The sequence below is a fragment of the Somniosus microcephalus genome, chromosome 9, assembly GCF_052327205.1.
Source record: "Somniosus microcephalus isolate GS21.2 chromosome 9, FLI_Smic_1.0, whole genome shotgun sequence".
Classification (NCBI taxonomy): domain Eukaryota; kingdom Metazoa; phylum Chordata; class Chondrichthyes; order Squaliformes; family Somniosidae; genus Somniosus; species Somniosus microcephalus.
Window position 1 is genome coordinate 12,530,363 of NC_140995.1, and position 22,975 is coordinate 12,553,337.

Genomic DNA, 22,975 nt, shown 5'->3' on the forward strand with positions numbered 1-22,975 from the left:
TCGAGCTCTGGCCCCGGCCCCGGCCCCCTCAGTGAGTGAGTACGGGGCGATTAACACAGTTTAAAAATCTAAAGCCCACCGGGACACGACTGGTGTTGATGATGTTCAGAGACTCCGCCGCTGGGCTTTTGTTCCACAGGGAACAACACTGGACTGGGAGCTGCAGCGGACACACTGCTATCTGGAGGAGAACGGCGGTGTAAATACGATGTCTGAGACCTGCAGGAGCGTTTGTGGTACGGAGCCCTCTGACGGATAGAAATTTACAGCACAGAAGGAGGCCATTTCGGCCCATCGTGTTCCTGCTGGCCCACAAAGAGCTCTCCAGCCTAATCCCACTTTCCCTGTAGGTTAGGACACTTCAAGTGCATATCCAAGCACTTTTTAAATGTGGTGAGGGTCTCTGCCTCTACCACCCGTTCAGGCAGTGAGTTCCAGACCCCCACCACCCTCTGGGTGAAAAAAAATTCCCCTCAAATCTCTTCTGAACCTCCGACCAATTACTTTAAATCTATGCCCCCTGGTTATTGACCCCTCTGCTAAGGGAAATAGGTCCTTCCTATCCACTCTTATCTAGACCCCTCATAATTTTATACACCTCAGTTAGGTCCCCCCTCAGCCTTCTCTGTTCCAAAGAAAACAAACCCCAGCCCTCTCCAATCTTTCCTGGTAGCTAAAATTCTTCAGCCCAGGCAACATCCTCGTAAATCTCCTCTGTACCCTCTCTAGTGCAATCACATCCTTCCTGTAATGTGGTGACCAGAACTGCACGCAGTACTCTAGCTGTGGCCTAACTAGTGTTTTATACAGTTCAAGCATAACCTCCCTGCTCTTGTATTCTATGCCTTGGCTAATAAAGGCAAGTATTCCGAGGAAGAAAGGGAAGAGGATCAGGACGAGGGAAAACTTATGGACAACGGTTATTGTATTTATTACCGACTTTTCATTTAAGCGTCTCTACTTGGCCAGGGATCTGTGGACCTGCACTCCAAGTGTTGATTCTTGGAGTAGGTCGACCTGGAAAAGTATCGATGGCCTGAAATGTTTTGCCTATTTGCATCCAGACACATGCAGTCTGGATCCAAATCAAAATAGGCGGCCTCAAGGCAATTGCGGAATTTTGTGTGTAGCTCTTTTTGTGCAAACAATAAACTGTAACTTAACAAATAAAAATTAAAGGAAACTTAACAAATTAAATCAAAATATTGTTGGTCGGGGGGGCGGGGTGGGGGAGGTGGTGATTATGCCACCGGTCGCAGAAGGCCTCGAGCGTGTCGGCGGACACTGCGTGCTCCATCTCCAGGGCCACACGGGCACGAACATGGCCGTGGAATGTTGTGCGTAAGTGCAATTGGACAAACACTGTTGATCCCTCCGCCCATAATAATGACATTGGATTTACAGCACAGAAACAGGCCATTCGGCCCGATAGGTCTATGCCAGTGTTTATTCTCCACACGAGCCTCCTCCCATCCTACTTCATCTAACCCTATCCATCTATTCCTTTCTCCCTCATGCACTTATCTAGCTTCCCCTTCAAAGCATCTATGCTATTTGCCTCAACTACTCCTTGTAGTAATAAGTTCCACATTCTCACCACTCTCTGGGTAAAGAGGTTTCTCCTGAACTCCTTATTGGATTTATTAGTGACTTATCCTATATTTATAACCCCTAGTTTTGGACTCTTCCACAAGTGAAAGCATTTTTTCTATGTCTACCCTATTGAACCCCTGCATAATTTTAAAGACATCTATTAGGTCACACCTCCGCCTTCTCCTTTCCAATGGTCCCACTCCCAAATTACACTTGTACACTTGCTCAGCAGGTCTCTTCAAATTACAACCAGATTTTCAGGCGCAGCAGGAAACGGTCATTTTTTTCTGGTGCTTTATTGACATTTTTTGAGCATTTAAAAAAAAAATATCCTCACTGAGACCTGCACTGTATTTTTTGTTCAATAGCAAAATACTGCGGATGCTGGAAATCTGAAATAACTTTCACTCCCACTCTGACCTCTCCGTCCTCGGCCTCTTTCCCTGTTCCAGTGAACAAATGTAAGAAATCACACAACACCAGGTTATAGTCCAACAGCTTTATTTGAAATCACAAGCTTTCGGAGCGCTGCTCCTTCTTCAGGTGAAGTGGAGAAATGCATAAAGACACAGCTTATATAGTCAGAGAATCATGTCAGATGTTTACAGGTAACCTTTCCAACTGCCATTTATCACACCTCGGCAGAGAGATAATCACAGCAGTCAAAGGTGTGAATGGTGTCCAAACAGGTCAGTCAGGGAAACATTACATCAAAGAACAATGAGGTGGGGTCACAAGGGGTCAAATATTGCAGATGCTGGGGTCTGTATGAAAAACAAAAAAACAGACAAGAAACATTTTTTTTGGCTGGAAATCACAGCAGGTCCAGCCACATCTGTGTGGAGAGAACAAGCCAATGTCGACTCGAGTCTGGATGACCCTGCATCAGGTGGGGTTACATGTAGCGTGACATGAACCCAAGATCTCGGTTAAGGCCGTCCTCATGGGTGCGGAACTTGGCTATCAGTTTCTGCTCGACGATTTTGCGTTGTCGTGTGTCTCGAAGGCCACCTTGGAGAATGCTTACCCGAAGATCGGAGGCTGAATGTCCTTGACGGCTGAAGTGTTCCCCGACTGGGAGGGAACACTCCTGCCTGGTGACTGTTGCGCGGTGTCCGTTCATCCGTTGTCGCAGTGTCTGCATGGTCTCGCCGATGTACCATGCTCCGGGGCATCCTTTCCTGCAACGTATGAGGTAGACAACGTTGGCCGAGTCACATGAGTATGTACCATGTACCTGGTGGGTGGTGTCCTCATGTGTGATGATGGTATCTGTGTTGATGATCTGGCATGTCTTGCAGAGGTTGCTGTGGCAGGGTTGTGTGGTGTCGTGGTCGCTGTTCTCCTGGAAGCTGGGTAATTTGCTGCGAATGATGGTCTGTTTGAGGTTAGGCAGCTGTTTGAAAGCGAGTAGTGGAGGCGTGGGGATGGCCTTAGCGAGGTGTTCGTCGCATCGATGACATGTTGAAGGCTGCGAAGAACATGGCGTAGTTTCTCCGCTCCGGGGAAGTACTGGACGACGAAGGGTACTCTGTTGGTTGTGTCCCGTGTTTGTCTTCTGAGGAGGTCTATGCGATTTTTCGCTGTGGCCCGTCGGAACTGTCGATCGACGAGTCGAGCGTCATATCCCGTTCTTACAAGGGCGTCTTTCAGTGTCTGTAGGTGTCCATCGCGTTCCTCCTCGTCTGAGCCGATCCTGTGTATTCGCAGGGCTTGTCCATAGGGGATGGCTTCTTTAACGTGGTTAGGGTGGAAGCTGGAGAAGTGAAGCATCGTGAGGTTGTCCGTGGGCTTGCGGTAGAGTGAAGTGCTGAGGTGTCCGTCTTTGATGGAGATTCGTGTGTCCATGCACAAGTTCGAGCAAGACTTCTTCGCTGCACAGGATCTCCAACCAACGCTATACACCAGATACATCGACGACATTTTCTTCCTATGGACCCACGGCGAAGAATCACTGAAAAGACTACACGATAACATCAACAAGTTCCATCCCACCATCAAACTCACCATGGACTACTCCTCAGAATCAGTCTCATTCCTGGACACACGAATCTCCATCAAAGACGGACACCTCAGCACTTCACTCTACCGCAAGCCCACGGACAACCTCACGATGCTTCACTTCTCCAGCTTCCACCCTAACCACGTTAAAGAAGCCATCCCCTATGGACAAGCCCTGCGAATACACAGGATCTGCTCAGACGAGGAGGAACGCGATGGACACCTACAGACACTGAAAGACGCCCTTGTAAGAACGGGATATGACGCTCGACTCGTCGATCGACAGTTCCGACGGGCCACAGCGAAAAATCGCATAGACCTCCTCAGAAGACAAACACGGGACACAACCAACAGAGTACCCTTCGTCGTCCAGTACTTCCCCGGAGCGGAGAAACTACGCCATGTTCTTCGCAGCCTTCAACATGTCATCGATGACGACGAACACCTCGCTAAGGCCATCCCCACGCCTCCACTACTCGCTTTCAAACAGCCGCCTAACCTCAAACAGACCATCGTTCGCAGCAAATTACCCAGCTTCCAGGAGAACAGCGACCACGACACCACACAACCCTGCCACAGCAACCTCTGCAAGACATGCCAGATCATCAACACAGATACCATCATCACACATGAGGACACCACCCACCAGGTACATGGTACATACTCATGTGACTCGGCCAACGTTGTCTACCTCATACGTTGCAGGAAAGGATGCCCCGGAGCATGGTACATCGGCGAGACCATGCAGACACTGCGACAACGGATGAACGGACACCGCGCAACAATCACCAGGCAGGAGTGTTCCCTCCCAGTCGGGGAACACTTCAGCCGTCAAGGACATTCAGCCTCCGATCTTCGGGTAAGCATTCTCCAAGGTGGCCTTCGAGACACACGACAACGCAAAATCGTCGAGCAGAAACTGATAGCCAAGTTCCGCACCCATGAGGACGGCCTTAACCGAGATCTTGGGTTCATGTCACGCTACATGTAACCCCACCTGATGCAGGGTAATCCAGACTCGAGTCGACATTGGCTTGTTCTCTCCACACAGATGTGGCTGGACCTGCTGTGATTTCCAGCCAAAAAAAATGTTTCTTGTCTGTTTTTTTGTTTTTCATACAGACCCCAGCATCTGCAATATTTGACCCCTTGTGACCCCACCTCATTGTTCTTTGATGTAATGTTTCCCTGACTGACCTGTTTGGACACCATTCACACCTTTGACTGCTGTGATTATCTCTCTGCCGAGGTGTGATAAATGGCAGTTGGAAAGGTTACCTGTAAACATCTGACATGATTCTCTGACTATATAAGCTGTGTCTTTATGCATTTCTCCACTTCACCTGAAGAAGGAGCAGCGCTCCGAAAGCTTGTGATTTCAAATAAAGCTGTTGGACTATAACCTGGTGTTGTGTGACTTCTTACATTTGTCCACCCCAGTCCAACACCGGCATCTCCACACCATGTTCCAGTGAAGCTCAACATTGAGTTCAACAATTTCAGACCATAGCCTCTGCCCCTATTTTTTCAGGTGGCAGCTGTTGATGATTCTGCCATCCCCATTTGCAACATTTAATCTCACCTGCCTTCCACCCAGTCACAGACCCTCCCTTTTGTTCTTTCCTCCTCCCCGCCCGCTTTCCCTGTCTCTGCACCTGCTTAAAAATCTGTTACATCTCTTAACTTTTTCCCAGTTCGGACGAAGGGTCACAGACCCCAAACGTAAACTCTTGTTTTTCTCTCTCCATGGATGCTGCCTGGCCTGCTGAGTGTTTGCAGCATTTTCTGTTATTATTTCTGTATTTTTTGAATGTATTTCTTATCATATACGTGTATCACATTAAAAATTGCATAGCTTCCCCGATTGCAGACTCTTAATAGTGCTGTGCCGAATGCACCCATGGAGAAAATTCCAGGCCATCTTCTTAGAACATAAGAAATAGGAGCAGGAATAGGCCACTTGGCCCCTCGAGCCTGCTCCGCCATTCAACAAGATCATGGCTGATCTTGGGCTCAAAGCCACTTCCCTGCCTGCTCCCCATAACCCTTCACTCCCTTATCTTGCAAAAATCTGTCTATCTCCACCTTAAATGTATTTAATGACCCAGCCTCCACCGCTCTCTGGGGCAGAGAATTCCACAGATTTACGACCCTCCGAGAGAAGAAATTCCTCATCTCAGTTCTAAAAGAGCGACACTTTATTCTGAAACTATGCCCCCGAGTTCTAGATTTCCTCACGAGTGGTAACATCCTCTCTGCATCTACCTTGTCGAGCCCCCTCAGTATCTTATGTTTCAATAAGATCACCTCTCATTCTTCTAAATTCCAATGAGTATAGGCCCAGCCTGCTCAACCTTTCTTCATAAGTCAACCCCCTCATCTCTGGAATTAACCTAGTGAATCGTCTCTGAACTGCCTCCAATGCAAGTATATCCTTCCGTAAATAAGGAGACCAAAACTGTAGGCAGTTAGGATTGTTAAGGATCCCGCAGTGTGTAACAGGGTGAACAAAAGGGGGAAAAAAGTGCTGGAAATTGCAAACAGAAAATGCAGGTCAGTCAGTGGAGAAAACTGACAATTTAGCGTATCCTGGAGGATGAATTTCTGCGGGGGTTCTCCTGCTTGTCTGCCATAACTTCATTGACACCATTTATCTGGGGGTTCCGTGGCTCTTCTTATGAAAGTACAGTGGAAAAGCTCTGCTTACTATTAACTAAACAGGTGCTGTATTATCCTTAAAGAAATTTACCCTCAAAAGAATTTGAATACAAAGTAGGCACTGCGTAATTATTCACTTTATTCAAAATGTTAAAGCACTTATTGGTACAAAATAACATTGCAAGGAAATGGCAGCATTATATATACAAAAATATAATTGTTAATATATACATCAGTTCCACTGTACTGAATCTTGGATAAGCCAATATAAATTTAAAAATTCCAAACACCATTAACCAAATATCCTAAAACAAAAGCAAAATACTGCGGATACTTGAAATCTGAAATGCTGGAAATACTCAGCTGGTCAGGCAGCATCTGTGGAGAGAGAAATAGAGCCAATGCCCCAGGTCGATGACTGCCCCGCCAGAACCGGAAAAAGTTGGAGATGGAACAGGCCCCCAAGCAAGTGTAGGGGCAGGGAAAGGGAGGAAAGAACAAAAGGGAAGGTCTGCGATAGGACAGGATTTCCGTTTGTCTCCCCCACCCCGGCCACACCATCATTCCCCCCTGCCCCCCAATCTCCCCCACCCTCCACAGATCCCCCTCCGCTCCCACACCCGCCCAAAAACCTGTTCCATCTCCAACTCCCCCCCACTCCCAGCCCCGACGAAGGGCCACCGACCCGAAATGCCAATCAATCACACACCCATCAATCAGACTTCAATCAATCACACACCCATCAATCAGACTTCAATCAATCACACACCCATCAATCAGACTTCAATCAATCACACACCCATCAATCAGACTTCAATCAATCACACACCCATCAATCAGACTTCAATTAATCACACACCCATCAATCAGACTTCAATTAATCACACACCCATCAATCAGACTTCAATCACAGATGACGCCACACCAAGTTCCATTCACCCATCACCCCTGTGCTCGCTGACCTACATTGGCTCCCGGTTATGCAACATCTCGATTTTAAAATTTTCGTCCTTGTGTTGAAATCCCTCCATGGCCTCTCCCCTCCCTATCTCTGCAACCTCCCCCAGCCCTGCAATCCTCCAAGATCTCTGCGCTCCTCCAATTCTGGCCTCCCGCACATCCCTGATTTTCATCACTCCACTTCTGGCGATCTCCCTCGGTCCTACGCTCTGGAATTCCCTCCCTGAACCTCTCCACCTCGCCGTCCTCCTTTAAGACACTCCTTAAAACCTAACTCTTTCTGGTCCTAATATCTCCTTCTGTGGCTCGGTGTCAAATGTTGTTTGATAACGCTCCTGTGAAGCGCCCTGGGATGTTTTACCATGTTAAAGGAGCTATATAAATGCAAGTTGTTGTAAATTCCATCCAAAGTTAGAAGTATGAAATAATTTGTATATTGCTATTAAGAACAGATAAGAATCAGACAATTACAAAATCTTTACTAATATAGGATACACAATGACACTCAGTGATTTACTGGAAAAATAAACCAGAGTAATGTTTTCTGAGATCAAATGAAACATGCGGACTAGCTCCCTTTCAGGTTTATTTTTTCCTGTAAACCAATCCAACCCCAATTTTTTATACCGCACATTCTTTTTGAAATTAGAATCAGTCTGCTGTGTGAAGAGGTACAGTTGGCAAATTCCTATGCAACTTTCGTTTAGTTACATGATGATCAGCAGTACATGAGTGCCCACTGTGTGTTTGTGTGGAAGACGATTTGGATTGAGGGTACTCTCGGTAATGTGGTGGAATTGGATCATTTGCTGCAGGGTTTCAGAATAAGGCCGGATGGGCACCATGAATATACGCGGATGTGGATACAGAAAGAAATGTAACAAAAGCTGATTGGGAAATCTAGAGAGGAGGAAAACATTTTTTTTTTTAAAAAGAGAGGTAAACAAAAGGGAAAAAATGGACCAGGACAGGGAGAGGAAAAAATAGCAGCTAAGACAGACAAACAAATGAGTGAGAGAAGCAAAGACCAAAAGATAAAGTTTTATTCATATGTACAGTGCAATAAAGTGAAATGATGAGAAAAACATAAAGCAAGATATTGTAAGAGGTGTAATAGGCTTTGAGGGAAAGTAAAGGTGGCAAGAACAGGAGAACACATTAACAGTGAAAGGACACAGGCCAGGAGAGAAAAAGGCAGAGTACTGAAAATCTGAGAGAAAAATTGAGCGCGGATACGCAGTGCTTAACAGAAAACAACGGTAGGTGAGTACGAAAGGAAATAAGAGGAGTGATAAGAGAGAAAATGATCCTATATTTTCTTTTGCAATTAACTTTTTGTTAATCATCTTTTTGACTTCACATATTTTGTTTGGTAATTTATCAGTAGTGAATGAAATATCCACTCTTTTCCCTCTGTACCTCTGCATTCTGCCAAGATTTGAAACAAATCACTATTCCCAGCTACAGGAAACTCTCGATTTACCAGCACCTAAATAACCGGAAATCTCTTATTAACCGGCAAAATTCAGGAGTAGGTTCAGGTAAGTTTTACTTCATATTAGTGGTCGTTCCTGGATCTATGGCCATGTAACCGGGGTTCCTGCACCTGTTGCTATGCAACAGGGACGCCTGGATCTGTGGCCGGGGTTCCTGCACCTGTTGCTATGCAATAGGGAAGCCTGGATTTGTTGCTGTGTACGGGGCTCTCGTACCTTTTACTATACCTCTCTGTAATCCGGACTTTTTGATAAACCAGCACCACGCCGGTCCCGTCGGTGCCGGATAAAAAAGAGTTTCCTGTACTTGCTTTGTCTGCTGTAAAATACACTTGTTTGCTGCAAGTCCCACCTGCTTCCAACTCATTGGCTGACACAGTGATGATGTCAATAGACACGCCGAACAAACTGGGACTCGGAAGTTGTATCAAAATAGTCCCAACAGTGCCTTAAGCAAAAAGCTAAACCACTGCTGGAACAGTGACATACATGGTATAAATAAGTGATGATTAACTTCTAAGTGAGCATTTTTGTTAAAACAAGTGGATAGAATTTAATAGTAAAGTGATTATTCACTAAGAACTGACAGAACAGACTACATATACTTTGAAATACCTTGCATCATGTCTTAATACAATTCAAACATTCAGTATATAAAAAAATAAAAACCTACATTATTATTCTACAAAGTACAAATAATAGTTCTCTGTGTTACACATAAATTTCATGTTGAAAATATACACCACAACTGTATCAATGTGAAAACCTGTCTTGGAGTTTTTGCTTAAAAATAGGTTATTGAAGATTTTAATTTTTTTTTTTAAATGCCTGGACCATTAATGTTACATTTTTTATGGTCCTCCCATATCAGCTTGTAATCTGGTTGAAATATATTAAAATTCTAAGCATTCAAAATACAGTCAATCTCACAAAATCTGTTGGTTCATATTGCAATTGATTCTGTTGTTTTCAGATGTAGTAATCGGTAGTACCCTGCATATCAACAATGTTTTTTTCTGGGAGCAGGATGCACATCAGATCTTTCTCCTAAGTTCTAGCTCAAACAGGCTTTCAACACATTACAATACAGACAATAAAAAATCTTTAAAGTACAAAGGCATTTCAGAAAAGATTGCAAAACATATTTAAAAAAAAAAATCTTTTGTAATAATGTTTTGTTCCATTCTTGTAAGTTCTGCACTTAACTGCAAACTAGTACAGTACAGTGATTTTACGTACGCAAGAAGTACGTCCCGTATTGCTGTGTATAACTAGGGTGTAGTTGAAAGGACACAGCATTGAGTGTCGTATTCTTTGGGACAATTAAAATAGTCCAAAATACTGAAATATTTAATCGTAAAAGGATTAGCTTTATCAGAATGTTGACTATTGCAGACAATGCTAGTTGGAAAAGTCACTAATTGAATGCACAATATGTACGTGTAGCATGAACTCTATTCATGATACAGGAAACTCTCGATTTACCAGCACCTAAATAACCGTAAATCTCTGTTAACCGGCAAAATTCAGGAGTAGGTTCAGGTAAGTTTTACTTCATATTAGTGGCCGTTCCTGGATCTGTGGCCGTGTAACCGGGGTTCCTGCACCTGTTGCTATGCAACAGGGACGCTTGGTCTGTGGCCGGGGTTCCTGCACCTGTTGCCATGCAACAGGGACGCCTGGATCTGTGGCCGTGTGCGGGGCTCTCGTACCTTTTACTATACCTCTCTGTAATCCGGACTTTTTGATAAACCGGCACCACACCGGTCCCGTCGGTGCCGCATAAAAAAGAGTTTCCTGTATGTACAAGCATGAAGGTAGAGCAACAATCAGTTACCATTCCAGATGCATATCTGCTTTACTCCATATATATTTCCCTCCACGTTTAAAAAACATCTTCTCATCAAACCCACTAAATTTAATAGCGTTCTCAACGCCTACATCCAAGATGGATTTGGATGGATCTTTTCTGCCTTGCGTGCAATCTAGGAAGCGCATCTGAAAAATATTAAGAGAACAGAGAGGAAAGATAATTAAAAATATGGAAATATAAACATTGACATAAACTATATTAGTATGTATCATCTGTCAGATCTATCTGATGAATCACCTCTGAAATGCATCCTCTATTTATTCCACAGGTGATAATGGTTGGAACTTTCAACTTGGGTGAGGATGTAAAATGGGTGATACTGGAGCAGCCTCCCCATTCATACATGCTGTCCAATTTTCCTTTCCATTGACTTTAGTGGAAAGAATAATCATCAGGTAGGTCATATGATGGGTGGCCAATCCGACGCGCCCGTTTTACACCATTGCTGAAGTTTTAAGTTCCAGCGAAATATCTATGCCACTGTGTTTTGTTTCTGCACCAAGTAAAGACTACTAAACTTGTTACTTTTCACAATTTATTTTAAAAAATCAGATTTTAAGATGTTCCAACTTGATAACTGGTGGGTGTGTGCACTATTTGCCTGGTCCTCAGTGAATTCATTGTATTCAGAGAAATTTGAACAAATTATAAGACTTGTTCCTATGTTTGGGGAGTTTTCAGTAAACTTGGATAGTCAAGCTCTGAACCAGGAGACTCTTGTATATTCTTGCAGGATTGAGTCTTTTATTTTAAATATCTGGAAACTCGTACACATGAGAAACAATTAAGCTTCATGTGCACAGGATTATAACAGTGTTATTTCATTGCAGTGTGACAACAGAAATATATCCAAAGAAGCTTAGAATGACACCTATTGCATACATAGGCCTTTCGTACAAATAAATAAATATCAGCATAACATTTCCTGTCATCCATTTCAATTTTTAAACATGTGACTTTAGAAAGACGAAATAAAATATCTCTGCCACGTCAAAAGATTTGGTATGTTTCAAACACAAACAGAACTTTGAATATTTGTATTAGATTTGTTGTGTGTGTATAATGACGGATATAGTTTTGGAAGCCATTCACACGAGCACCCATCATTCTCCCTTTAGCAATGTAATGATGTTCCCTCATATTTTCATGAGCCCACATTTCCCAGATCTAGAAACCATCATAAATTGTTCTTAAAAATCTTGCAGTGCTGGACTGAGTATGAAATAAATGGATGCGAGCACAACACTGTTCTCTGTGGAATGGACTATAGTCCTCACACTTCCTCTTAGTGCACCTCAATAAAATATATATAATCATACAGCACAGAAGGAGGCCATTCAGCCCATCGTGCCTGTGCCGGCTCTTTGAAAGAGCCCTCCAGTTAGTCCCCTTCCCCTGCTCTTTCCACATAGCCTTCAAATTTCAAGTATATATTCAATTACCTTTTGAAAGTTACTATTGAATGTGCTTCCAACCACCCTTTTTAATTGTGCCCTTCTCATAGAGTATAGCTAGTGTGAATGTCTTCATGTTGTATTAAAGTGTCCTATTACAGTAACAACTTTTTTTTTATAGAAATGAACGTTTTATATGCGCTTTTTTATATAGGCAGTATTACAGGAAACTCTCGATTTACCGGCACCTAAATAACTGGAAATCTCTGTTAACCGGCAAAATTCAGGAGTAGGTTCAGGTAAGTTTTACTTCATATTAGTGGCCGTTCCTGGATCTGTGGCTGTGTAACTGGGGTTCGTGCGCTTGTTGCTAAGCAACAGGGACGCTTGGTCTGTGGCCGGATTTCCTGCACATGTTGCTAAGCAACAGGGAAGCCTGGATTTGTTGCTGTGTAAGGAGCTCTCGTACCTTTTAACTATATCTCTGTGTAATCCGGACTTTTTGATAAACCGGCACCACGCCGGTCCCGTTGGTGCCGGATAATAAAGAGTTTCCTGTAGTAGGCAATTGATACGAGTGCATTGTATTCTGTGAGGTGTAATAATACAGTACTTACATATTCATCAAGGATGAGGTAGGAATCTCGCATCTGTGGAGTGGACAACAAATGTGAATTAGAACCATGACTATGTTATTTGTTCAACAGAGATGCCATTTTTTAAATCAATTCCACAGGAATATGTACAAAAGCCAAAACAACACCAGTGGAAACAACACAAAGACATAAAACTAAAGATGAAGTACACGAAAATCTACAATTATAATATATGCAATGGGGTATGTCCTTAATGTGGACTGGCCGACTACTGCAAAGTCCAACAGTAATCAGAAAAGGAAAACAGGACAATGGCTTACAACAATTCTTAGATTTTGCATCATCATGCGCTATAGCAACAGTACTTATTGTAGGCTAGGTATATGGATGTGCTATGGATATTTCTGATTTTTCAGATGAATCTTTGTCACTTTAGGCAGAATTCATTGGAGGGGATCAACTTTGTTCCTTTTCATTTGAAATCACAAATCAACCCATCAGATTTAGAGATGCATTTTTATTGACATCATAATGATGGACTCGGGTCGCAGATGTGACTGTAGCCATCATATTGACCATCAGGTCCACAGCTGGCTGCCAGTAGCGAAGAACAAAGCTAAAGCTGTGATAGCAGATGTGCTCAAATGAATCACTTTTAACAGAGGATGGAAGCTGACTGCTGGTGGTCGTAAATGTAAAGGAAAGCCCAATAAGCTTCCCTCATCTAATGTCGCTACTCAAGTGATACTACCACTTGTTTCTTTTCCTACACTTCTTACCTTCTCATTAGATTCAGGCACGAGGCACTTGATCTCATTATGTCGATCCAAAAACCTCTGGAAGTCTTTGCTGCTGATAATAAATGTTTCTGCATGCCTCAGAGCTTCTTCTCCAGCATTCTCCCCTTCAATCAACAAACACTGAAATACCTGCATTGAATAAAATAAATATCTCAATTATACATAGAAACATAGAAGATAGGAGCAGGAGTAGGCCATTCGGCCCCTCGAGCCTGTTCTGCCATGTAATGAGATCATGGCTGATCATCCAAATTCAGTACCCTGTCCCTGCTTTATCCCCATATCCCTTGATCCCTTTAGCCTTAAGAAATATATCTAACTCCTTCCTGAATATATTTAATAAGTTGGCCTCAACTGCCTTCTGTGGTAGAGTCCCAGAGAAAGGCTGAGTCCGAGACAGTATTCATTATCACAAACATACCTGCTCATGCGATGCATCCAGTATGTGTTTTCCAGTTATCTGAGACATTATACAGTGTATTTTACCTGTATTTCCGATGCTGCTCATGTGGCCTATCTAAGTAAGACTGCCTAATTATTGCCAGTTAGTGCTAAGTTATGTGCAGTGTCCTGCTCTGAACTTGAGCCCAACAGATTGAGTCTGGCAAAAACAAATTTCACACACTTTCATCCTTACAACCACAGAGAAAGGAAATATTAATTCGATCGTTTTCAGCGGGATTTGAACGCAGGCCACTGACGCAAAATGGACAACAATGTTTTGGAATATTTTTCCAGGTGAACCATCAGTTACAATATTACCACCGCAGTCCCACCTTATCGTTAGGGCACACAGAGGCTAGAAGTACTTCTCATTCAGGCTACACACCCATCAGCACCTGATGGTTCCGTGATCACCACAGCACTTTCTGATGTAACCTGCTTTCTGCCATTTCAGTTCCAAATCTATATACGGGAACACTCACATCCACATCTGAACAAAATGCAGGAAACTCTCTTTTAACCGGCACCTAAATAACCGGAAATCTCTGTTAACCGGCAAAATTCAGGAGTAGGTTCAGGTAAGTTTTACTTCATATTAGTGGCCGTTCCTGGATCTGTGGCTGTGTAACTGCGGTTCGTGCACTTGTTGCTAAGCAACAGGGACGCTTGGTCTGTGGCCGGAGTTCCTGCACATGTTGCTAAGCAACAGGGAAGCCTGGATTTGTTGCTGTGTACGGAGCTCTCGTACCTTTTAACTATATCTCTCTGTAATCCGAACTTTTTGATAAACCGGCACCACGCCGGTCCCGTTGGTGCCGGATAATAAAGAGTTTCCTGTAATGATATTCCAAGTGAAACTTTGCTTCCCCTGTTCCCTCAATTGGACTTCTTCATGTACGAGGCTAGATAGCAGTGGGCGGGGGGCGGGAGTAATATTCCACATTGGGGCAGGGCCGTGATAAATCACAGCCAAACCCAAACATGTCCTGACTTGACATTCGCACACGTGATTTCATGCATGCCAATGTAGAAATCTAGTCTAAGTTGACCAACAGCTCCAAAAATCATGACTAAACCTTAAAAAAAGCCAAAAGTTCAAACCCAGCCCTGAATCTAAGCCAATTGTGTAATTACCGGCTTTTCCACATATTCCGATGAGCAGAAGGAGAACCTGCCCCCTCTAGCTCAGAATTTTGGAGCCACCCAAAATAGCAATTGTCCCCACCACAGTTACACTAGAATTCTGCGTCTCCCCCCCCATGTTCTTAAGTGTTATAGCTTGTAATTTATAACAATCAAGAAATGTGAATTCATTGAATTACCTTCCACCTTACTGGATTCAGAATTCTGATTTGTTCATTCATGTCCTCTTCAATGTTGAATCTGTTGATGACAGAGTTGATTTTAAAAGCCACTTTGTAATCTTTGCACCACAGTCTGACTTTGAGGAGGTTCTCGATGTGATTTTTGTTCCCTTGCCCACGGCCTATCAGACGATTGGTGTCCTCTTCAAAACTATCACATGAAACAGCCAAAATGTCCAGATCCTTGCCTGTAACATGAATGTTTGATATTAAGCATTGAGCTGCAGCAATATATAGTTTTAAAAGCTGGTTAATAACAATTGTTGATTCTGCTTGCTGCATTAAAACTGAGAAAAACTATCTAGTATCATGTTACAAACAGGCAGTCCGAGTGGAGGCCCTACAAATTGTGCTCTGTAACCAAGCTGGTTGGAGATGTTGACAGGCTTTTGATTTTACCTCCCTTCCCTCAGGCAAGGTGCCTCATTGATGCTTGGCACCTCTCCACATACCCCAGTGAAACTGGGAACTCACTTGGTGGGGAATCATTGAGCTAGATTGCCCAGTGTCCATGGTACAGCACATTAATGCACTTGGTCTGATATTAATGAACATTTTTTATGAGGGTCCTGGGTAAATGTAGTATTATGAAACGAGGAGTTTATTCTCATACCCAGCTCCAGTTGTCAGAGGCTCAAAGTTTTCTTTTAATCGTTTATGGGATGTGGGCGTCGCTGGCGAGGCCAGCATTTATTGCCCATCCCTAATTGCCCTTGAGAAGGTGGTGGTAAGCCGCCTTCTCGAACCGCTGCAGTCCGTGTGGTGAAGGTACTCCCACAGTGCTGTTAGGGAGGGAGTTCCAGGATTTTGACCCAGCAACGATGAAGGATCGGCGATATATTTCCAAGTCAGGATGGTGCGTGACTTGGAGGGGAACTTGGAGGTGGTGGCGTTCCCATGTGCCTAGTGTTGAACAAATGGGTTCAGGAAAGATATTCTGCCCTTAAATGATGTTAGCATATGCTTAACAAATATTCCACCCCAACCAGTTTTCTCTGGGGTGCAACTTTTGAAGGTACTGGCACCTTGCTGGGTTTTGGCTCTGCTGGTGCCAGCTACCCTCGATAGCTCACCCAAGAGCCTAGACATTGACTGTTGAGACCAGCATCTTCCTCTGTATGGCTTAAGTCCACATCAAACAGTACATTTATCAACTGGGCCATTGGGAGAGGATACTTTATTCTTGTACATATTTATTGCATTGTAACTCCTTTCAGCAGTATTTAGTTAGAATGTAAACTGCAATCAGAATATAATATATAGACACATGCATCCTCATTCCCAGACCTGAGTATGGGCAGAAAGCAAATTACCATAGTTTTTAAACCACTTCTCGGTGATCCGACTCCCATTGCTCACAACGCTGACACTGGGCAGTTTCAGCTCCTGTTTACAGTACTGTACCAGCTTCCCGAGAAACTCCCCACGATTGTGTAGGAAAGGTTCTCCTCCCGAAAAATTAATTTTCTCCATACCTGGATAAGACAAAAAAAATGGTTTTAATCGAATCCCGAGATATCAACAGTTAAGGAAACACTATCAAGATAATCCTGCCAACCTTTGTCTCACAGTGTAGTTAGAAAAAGGAACCCAGGCTCCAGATCATTAATAAAATGGATGAAGTACATGGACACCAAAGCTATTTCAGTCAATTTGTCTCTGAAGATGTGGTAAGAAGGTCTCCCATCAGTGACCATATTATTAACTTGTGTACCCAACCATCAGGCACCTGAGAGGAATACTCTAGGAAAGGTTCATTTTTGTGAGCCTCCCAGTTCAGTAACTAAACAAACAATGGAAATCTAATATTTTCAGTTCACCAATATACGGGAACAGCTATAGCTATTAGCCTATTTCCCATGCTAAATTCCGCAGTGCTAAAATACTGGCTGATAGAAGAGTGTTGGATAGTGAGCATATACGCCCCATGACTTCAGAGCTGAACCAAGTACTGTAACTAATTTACTGAGCCAAGGCTGACACTGGATGGTATGACTGGAGCACGAACCATCTTGAGCATGACTTTCTCCCACTGTACTCTATTTCTATTTCTTACAGCACTTTACATCATTACCCTGACACTGTAGCTAATTGCCGGCTGTAGCTCCATGTGGCCAAACAAGTCCCGTCCATATTCCAAGGGATGTGTTTATTTGCAACACCCAGAGCTCTGATTGGTCCCCTTAGAATGACAAGTCCTGATCGCCGATTGGTTCCCTTGGAGGACAAGACACACCCAGCAGTTTCTCTGGAATGAGTTAATTAGATCCTCCCTGTCTACCTGATCAGTTACTTTGCAAAGTGTAATTCGAGCCCTGCAGCTGCAAATGTGGGGTACTGAGCATGTGCGGCCTGACCTCGGTGACAACGCGCATGCGCAGAAGGGGATCGGGTGCACATGCACAAAAAAGGGGCAGGGTCGACCATGCGCCTGCGCCCAAAAACACACAAATGTTCGTGCAGATCACAATAGCAAAATACTGCGGCTGCTGGAAATCTGAAACAACAACAGAAAATGCTGGAAACACTCAGCCGGTCAGGCAGCATCCGTGGAGAGAGAAACAGTTAACGTTTCAGGTCTGTGACCTTTTGAACTGGAAAAAGTTAGAGATGCAACAGATTTTAAGCAGATGCAGAGGCTGGGAAAGGGGGGAGAAGGGGAGGAAAGAATAAAAGGGAGGGTCTGTGACCGGGTGGAAGGCAGCAGTGGTTATATGTTGCAAATGGGGATGGCAGAATCATCAACAGCTGCCAATAGGGGCAGAGGTTATGGTCTCAAATTGTTGAACTCAACGTCAAGTCCAGAAGTTCTGACAAAGGGTCATCGACCTGAAACGTTGGGGGTGATTTTCACTCAGAAGTCGGGAAGGAGGCGGGACTGCAACTTTCAGGGTTGTAGTCCCGCCTCCATCGAGATGCAGCCAATCCACGCGATTTCCCCTTGATTGACCTTGTTAAGCCCGCCCAGCGGGCTCAGCAGGCCAATTAAGGGCCACCCGGCAACAGGTGATGTCACAGACTGCAATTTCATCTGTCAAGATTTCTTGACAAATGAAATATCAGTGCTTCACAGCTGTTTGAAGCTGTGAAACACTGACAGTTTGAGTTCTAACCTGAGTCCTTCTGCACAGACTCAGTTAGAACTGTCCGCACTCAAACCTGAAGGCTGTCACTTTTCACAGATCGCAGCTGTTCAGCTTTAAGTGCCGGCTGAGCGATGGGCTCCCAACAGCTACAGGAAGAAAGGCTGTTAAGGTAAGTACAGGTATGTAAAAGTTCTTTACACACTTTAGACACACCAAACACACTTACCTTTGCACTCATGCACCCATCACTCACCTGAACACCGACATCGACCCCTCAAAGTCCTTTAACCCGACGGCCCACCTGCTCAACCTGGGGTGGTTTGGAGCCGTCAGGAAACCCACACGAAACCCCCCAAATTCGGGATTATCCACCCCCCCACACGCGCCTGGAACCCCGCCCAACAGCTCGGGGAAAATCGGGGCCAACTTTTCCCATAAGCTGTACCTTCTACACACCTCTCTGTACGCGAATTTAAAAATGTCCTAAAAAAAAATCCCATTTTAAATTAACTCATTCATACCCGATAACTGATATACTGGACCCCATTAGCTATCATAACGTTGCAATGTAAAGAAGTTTCACGGGCTATTACTACTTATACTACTTATAAGGGGTGCATTAATCCTCTCCCCATTAATCTTGCAATATACAACAGTATGCAGATGATTATTCTGAATGAAGAGAAACTAAACCGCATTTTGCTTACCGGCTGCTTTTAGTTGCCTCAATCCTCTTTGGGCTTCCTCCAGGGGCAACACGAAAGATGTCTTGGCGGTGTGAAAACAGAAGCCACACTTGTAGTTGCACTGGCGGGTGAAGTGATAATTGACGCTGGTGGGAATCGCTCTCTGTTCTCTGCTCTTCTCCCCGTTCCTCTTCACCCTTTCCCGCCTCCTCTCACCGATCCCAAACTCAACCAACGCGATGAGCTTCATCAACCACAGTGAGATTTCGCCCACCTTGTCGATGCAAGCTTGCAGCAGAAATTTAACACAAATAACTGCCACGTACATGGTTGTTTTTTTTCTCCCCCCTCCGAGTGCTGTTGACTTTTTTTGAGCGTTTCTCACCAGCGGTTCTGGTGAGTGTTTAATGTTTTGGTCTGGCTCAGTGTATTTGTAGAGCCCATGACAGAAAGGCAGTGACGTCTCTGTGCAGGCAAGGTTTCAATTCATTAGAACAGAAATCGAAACTCCGTTCAATGATCGATTTCATCAGCTTCCTTCAGATCCTCGACTCATGCATCTAGTGGAGAATCTTTTTAGTTACTTTGGTACTGGCTTTTCATAGATACACACACATTTGTCCCGAGACAAACGCTCCCTGCAATTGTTAACCGGCGGTTGTGCTATGAAAGCAAACACACTGCACTTGCCATGAATGTGACACACATTTCCTCCACTCAACCTGCATTGCCCCTCGTTCTGTCATGCACCAGCACTTAGAATCTTGACAAAAATCCTACCCAACAAACAGTATCCAGGCAAAAGATAAAAATGAAAAGATTTCCATTTATCTGATGCCATTTACATTGTTCGGATTACTCTAATCCTCACGCTCGTGCTTTCCCTTGCTGGCCCTGTGTGGCGTGCTTTTCCGATTCCTCAATCTAAAGACTGTGGCAAAGTGCCCCAAGTGAGAGGAACAACTTTGTCGCGAGCTTGCTGTCAGTTTTGAATCTGTGCACGCTGCATTACTCAGTATATCTGCAACAGCTGGAGCCATGTCTCACAACATAGTGGCTGCCTGCATCTGCCCACTCACTCTCACTTCCTCACTCCTTTGGCTGGAGAGAGGACTTGTACTGAATTCTTGAGTCCTCAGACCCTTCTCCTGCCATCGCAGCTCTCTACATAAGGACAGTCCACGGGGACTGTTTTTTTCCAAGTATCACCCCAGTCTGTCAAATCTGGCAATAAGAGACTCCTACAACTGAGTGGGCATCGTCCTCATGGTGCCATTCAGAGAATTCATAAGATAAATTAGTTCCGTGCTTGTTTGCTCACTGCTTTGGGATTCCTTTTCAAAGGACCATGAAGTTGCCATTCACTCCATGGTCCTCTGCATAACAATAAATCCTTCCTGCAGGATTACTCTATCTGTGGCTGTTGGTAGCCTTGATCTATAAGCAGAACACATTAGGAAGGAGATAACAGGAAAATTTGGCCAGGCAAGCGACCACCCCCCCCCCCAGATCCCTCCGTCATGAGGTGCACGTCCCTTATTTCTTCAGAATCAGATACTCAGGGTTTGTATCTCTCTCCCTGTAAATCTGCTTCTACCCCACTGTCTATTTGTGTGTCACCCCTTTGTTTTGCCTTCCAACTGCTCTATTTCTATATGACCATCACATACTTTTCCCAGAATTAGGTCGGACCATAGAAAATACAAAGAGGTCTATGTTGGGTTTGGAGTGCATGTGTGTGAATGCACGAAGTGTGGTTAATAAGGTTGGTGAGCTGCAGGCGCAAATAGCCACTTGGGAATATGATGTAGCGCTGATAACTTGAAACCTGTCTCAACAAAGGGAAGGATTGGATGCTTAATATTCCTGGGTACAAGGTATTCAGGAAAGATAGGGAGGGAAGGGAAAAAAGGAGGAGAGGTAGCAGTTTTGATTGAGGAAAATATTACACTGCTAGAAAGAGAGAATGTCCTTGAGGGATCAAAGACAGAATCTATTTGCTTGGAGTTAAGAACAATAGAGGAGCTATTACACTACTTTGTGTATTTTATAGGCCACCAAATAGTGGGAGGGAGATAGAGGAGCAAATTAGTAAAGAAATTACTGAGAGGTGCAAGAACTATGGAGTTGTAGGAGTCTACGTACTCCTAGCAAAAAATACTGAACTCTGAGAGGTTCAACAGAAAAGGTTTAATTGTTGAGGCTGCATGTTGAACACAAAATGGCATCAGAGACTACACAAAGTACAACTGTCTTTCATCAGTGCACAGCTTCGACTGCTCCTCCCCCGCTCTGGGCTTAACTATGTTGCAGATCGAGTTTCTTAAAGGTGTGATCCTTCTTAAAGGCATGACGCCTGATTTATAGTCTACGGACTGGAAAGCGGATTGTGTCCGTTCTGTGATCGGTACGCCACAGAATAGTGTTAATGGGAGACTGTTACTACCCCAATATTGCTATCAGCAGGTCCCGGGAGAACCATGCCCCATTCCAGGAGACTCCCTGGCAATCCCGGAGAGTTGGAAACCCTATGGGGATGTGAAAGGCGCTATGTAAATGCAAGTTCTTTCTTTACTAATGGTTGCTACACCCAAGGTAACAGTCACGATAGCATGGTAGCAGTTACTCATGTTTGTAACCTCACTATTAGCAGGGGTGAACCTTTTGATGTGGCTTTGTAGCTGCAGAATCCTTAACCAATGGTTATTTCATGGCCTTTAACAGGATCTTAGCAAGTTCGCTCCGTCTTTATTCAAGCTTTTCTAACATGTTTTTGAGAGGTAGGAATGCTCAAAGATTGGATCGATGGTGCATTCTCTCATCATTCCACCGCTCTAGGCATGTTCCCTCCTTCCCGACCCCCTCCCCAGATTTTGAAATGGAAGACCATTTTTGCTAACTTACTTTGGTACTTTATAAAATCATAGAATTCCTAGCATGATACAGCACAGAAGGAGGCCATTCGGCCCATTGTGCTTGTGCTGGCTCTTTGGTAGATTCAAGATGGCTCCTGGGCTGGCAGCTCCTTTCTGAGCTGCTCTGCTCTTCAACTCTATCCGTGGTCATCCATTGCCATCCTTTGCCCTTTGTTCCCCCAATCTCCTTTCTTCCATTGCTTAAGATACCCTGGCTCTGATAGTGAAGGCATTTCAGCCCAAACTACAAGTTTAAAGCTACCCCTGCAGAGTCCACTGCCAATTCCCCGGCACGTCTTTGTTCTCACTGAGCTCTTTTAACTGCTGGAGCTCTGCTGAAACTTGACCTCCATCACTGGATTCCTCGCCGTCAGGACTTCGTTGACTACACCATTTGACTTAGTGGCTGTGGCGCTGCTCTGATTTTCAGTCACTTCAAGTCTTATGCTGCAGAATTCTTTTGTCAAATTGGTTTCCGATCTCCTGGACTTCTCTGGACATCTAGACTACGTTTCTGCTTTGAACGACACTGGATTACACTACGGGCTGGATTTTCCTTCAGCAGTCGGGAAGGAGGCGGGACTACAACTTTCGGGTTTTAGTCCCGCCTCCATCGACGTCCAGCCAATCCACGCGATTTTCCCTTGATTGACCTTGTTGAGCCCGCCCAGCAGGCTCAGCAGGCCAATTAAGGGACACCCGGCAACAGGTGACATCACAGACTGAAATTTCATCTGTCAAGACGTCTTGACAGATGAAATATCAGTGTTTCACAGCTGTTTGAAGCTGTCAAACACTGACAGTCTGACTTCTAACCTGAGTCCTTCTACGCAGACTCAATTAGAACTCTCGCCAGCACTGAAAGCTGAAGGCTGTCACTTTTGACAGCTCGCGGCCATTCTGCTTTCTGTGCTGGTTAGATGATGGACTCCCGAAACCTAGAGGAAGGAAGGCTGTAAAGGTAAGTACAGGTAATTTAAACTTCTTTACACACTTTAGACACACCAAACACACTTACCTTTGCACTCATGCACCCATCACTCACCTGAACACCGACATCTCGACCCCTCCAAGTCCTTCAACCCGACGGCCCGCCTGCTCTAACCTGG

At 44.4% G+C, this 22,975-nt stretch overlaps 1 protein-coding gene across 1 annotated transcript; it reads right to left on the reverse strand.

Moving 5' to 3' along the window:
- Nucleotides 1-6,371: 6,371 nt before the first annotated feature.
- Nucleotides 6,372-20,415, reverse strand: rsad2 (radical S-adenosyl methionine domain containing 2). The gene is made up of 6 exons (XM_085996375.1): nt 18,973-20,415; nt 16,493-16,654; nt 15,138-15,367; nt 13,351-13,500; nt 12,593-12,625; nt 6,372-10,706 (listed from the first exon to the last, which is right to left on the reverse strand). Exons 1-6 carry the CDS (start codon nt 19,277-19,279, stop codon nt 10,542-10,544), a joined length of 1,047 nt encoding a protein of 348 aa, XP_085852501.1. The 5' UTR covers nt 19,280-20,415; the 3' UTR covers nt 6,372-10,541.
- Between the last annotated feature and the right edge of the window lie 2,560 nt (nt 20,416-22,975).

Bases quoted from the DNA above. Each gene is read 5' to 3' on its own strand.
- rsad2 (XM_085996375.1), bottom strand. From the start codon at position 19,279: ATGTACGTGGCAGTTATTTGTGTTAAATTTCTGCTGCAAGCTTGCATC. The intron at 15,368-16,492 runs GTAATTTGCTTT...TTCATGTTACAG, and splicing joins GAAGTGGTTTAAAAACTATG to GCAAGGATCTGGACATTTTG. The intron at 12,626-13,350 runs GTAAGAAGTGTA...TCCACTCCACAG, and splicing joins TGCCTGAATCTAATGAGAAG to ATGCGAGATTCCTACCTCAT.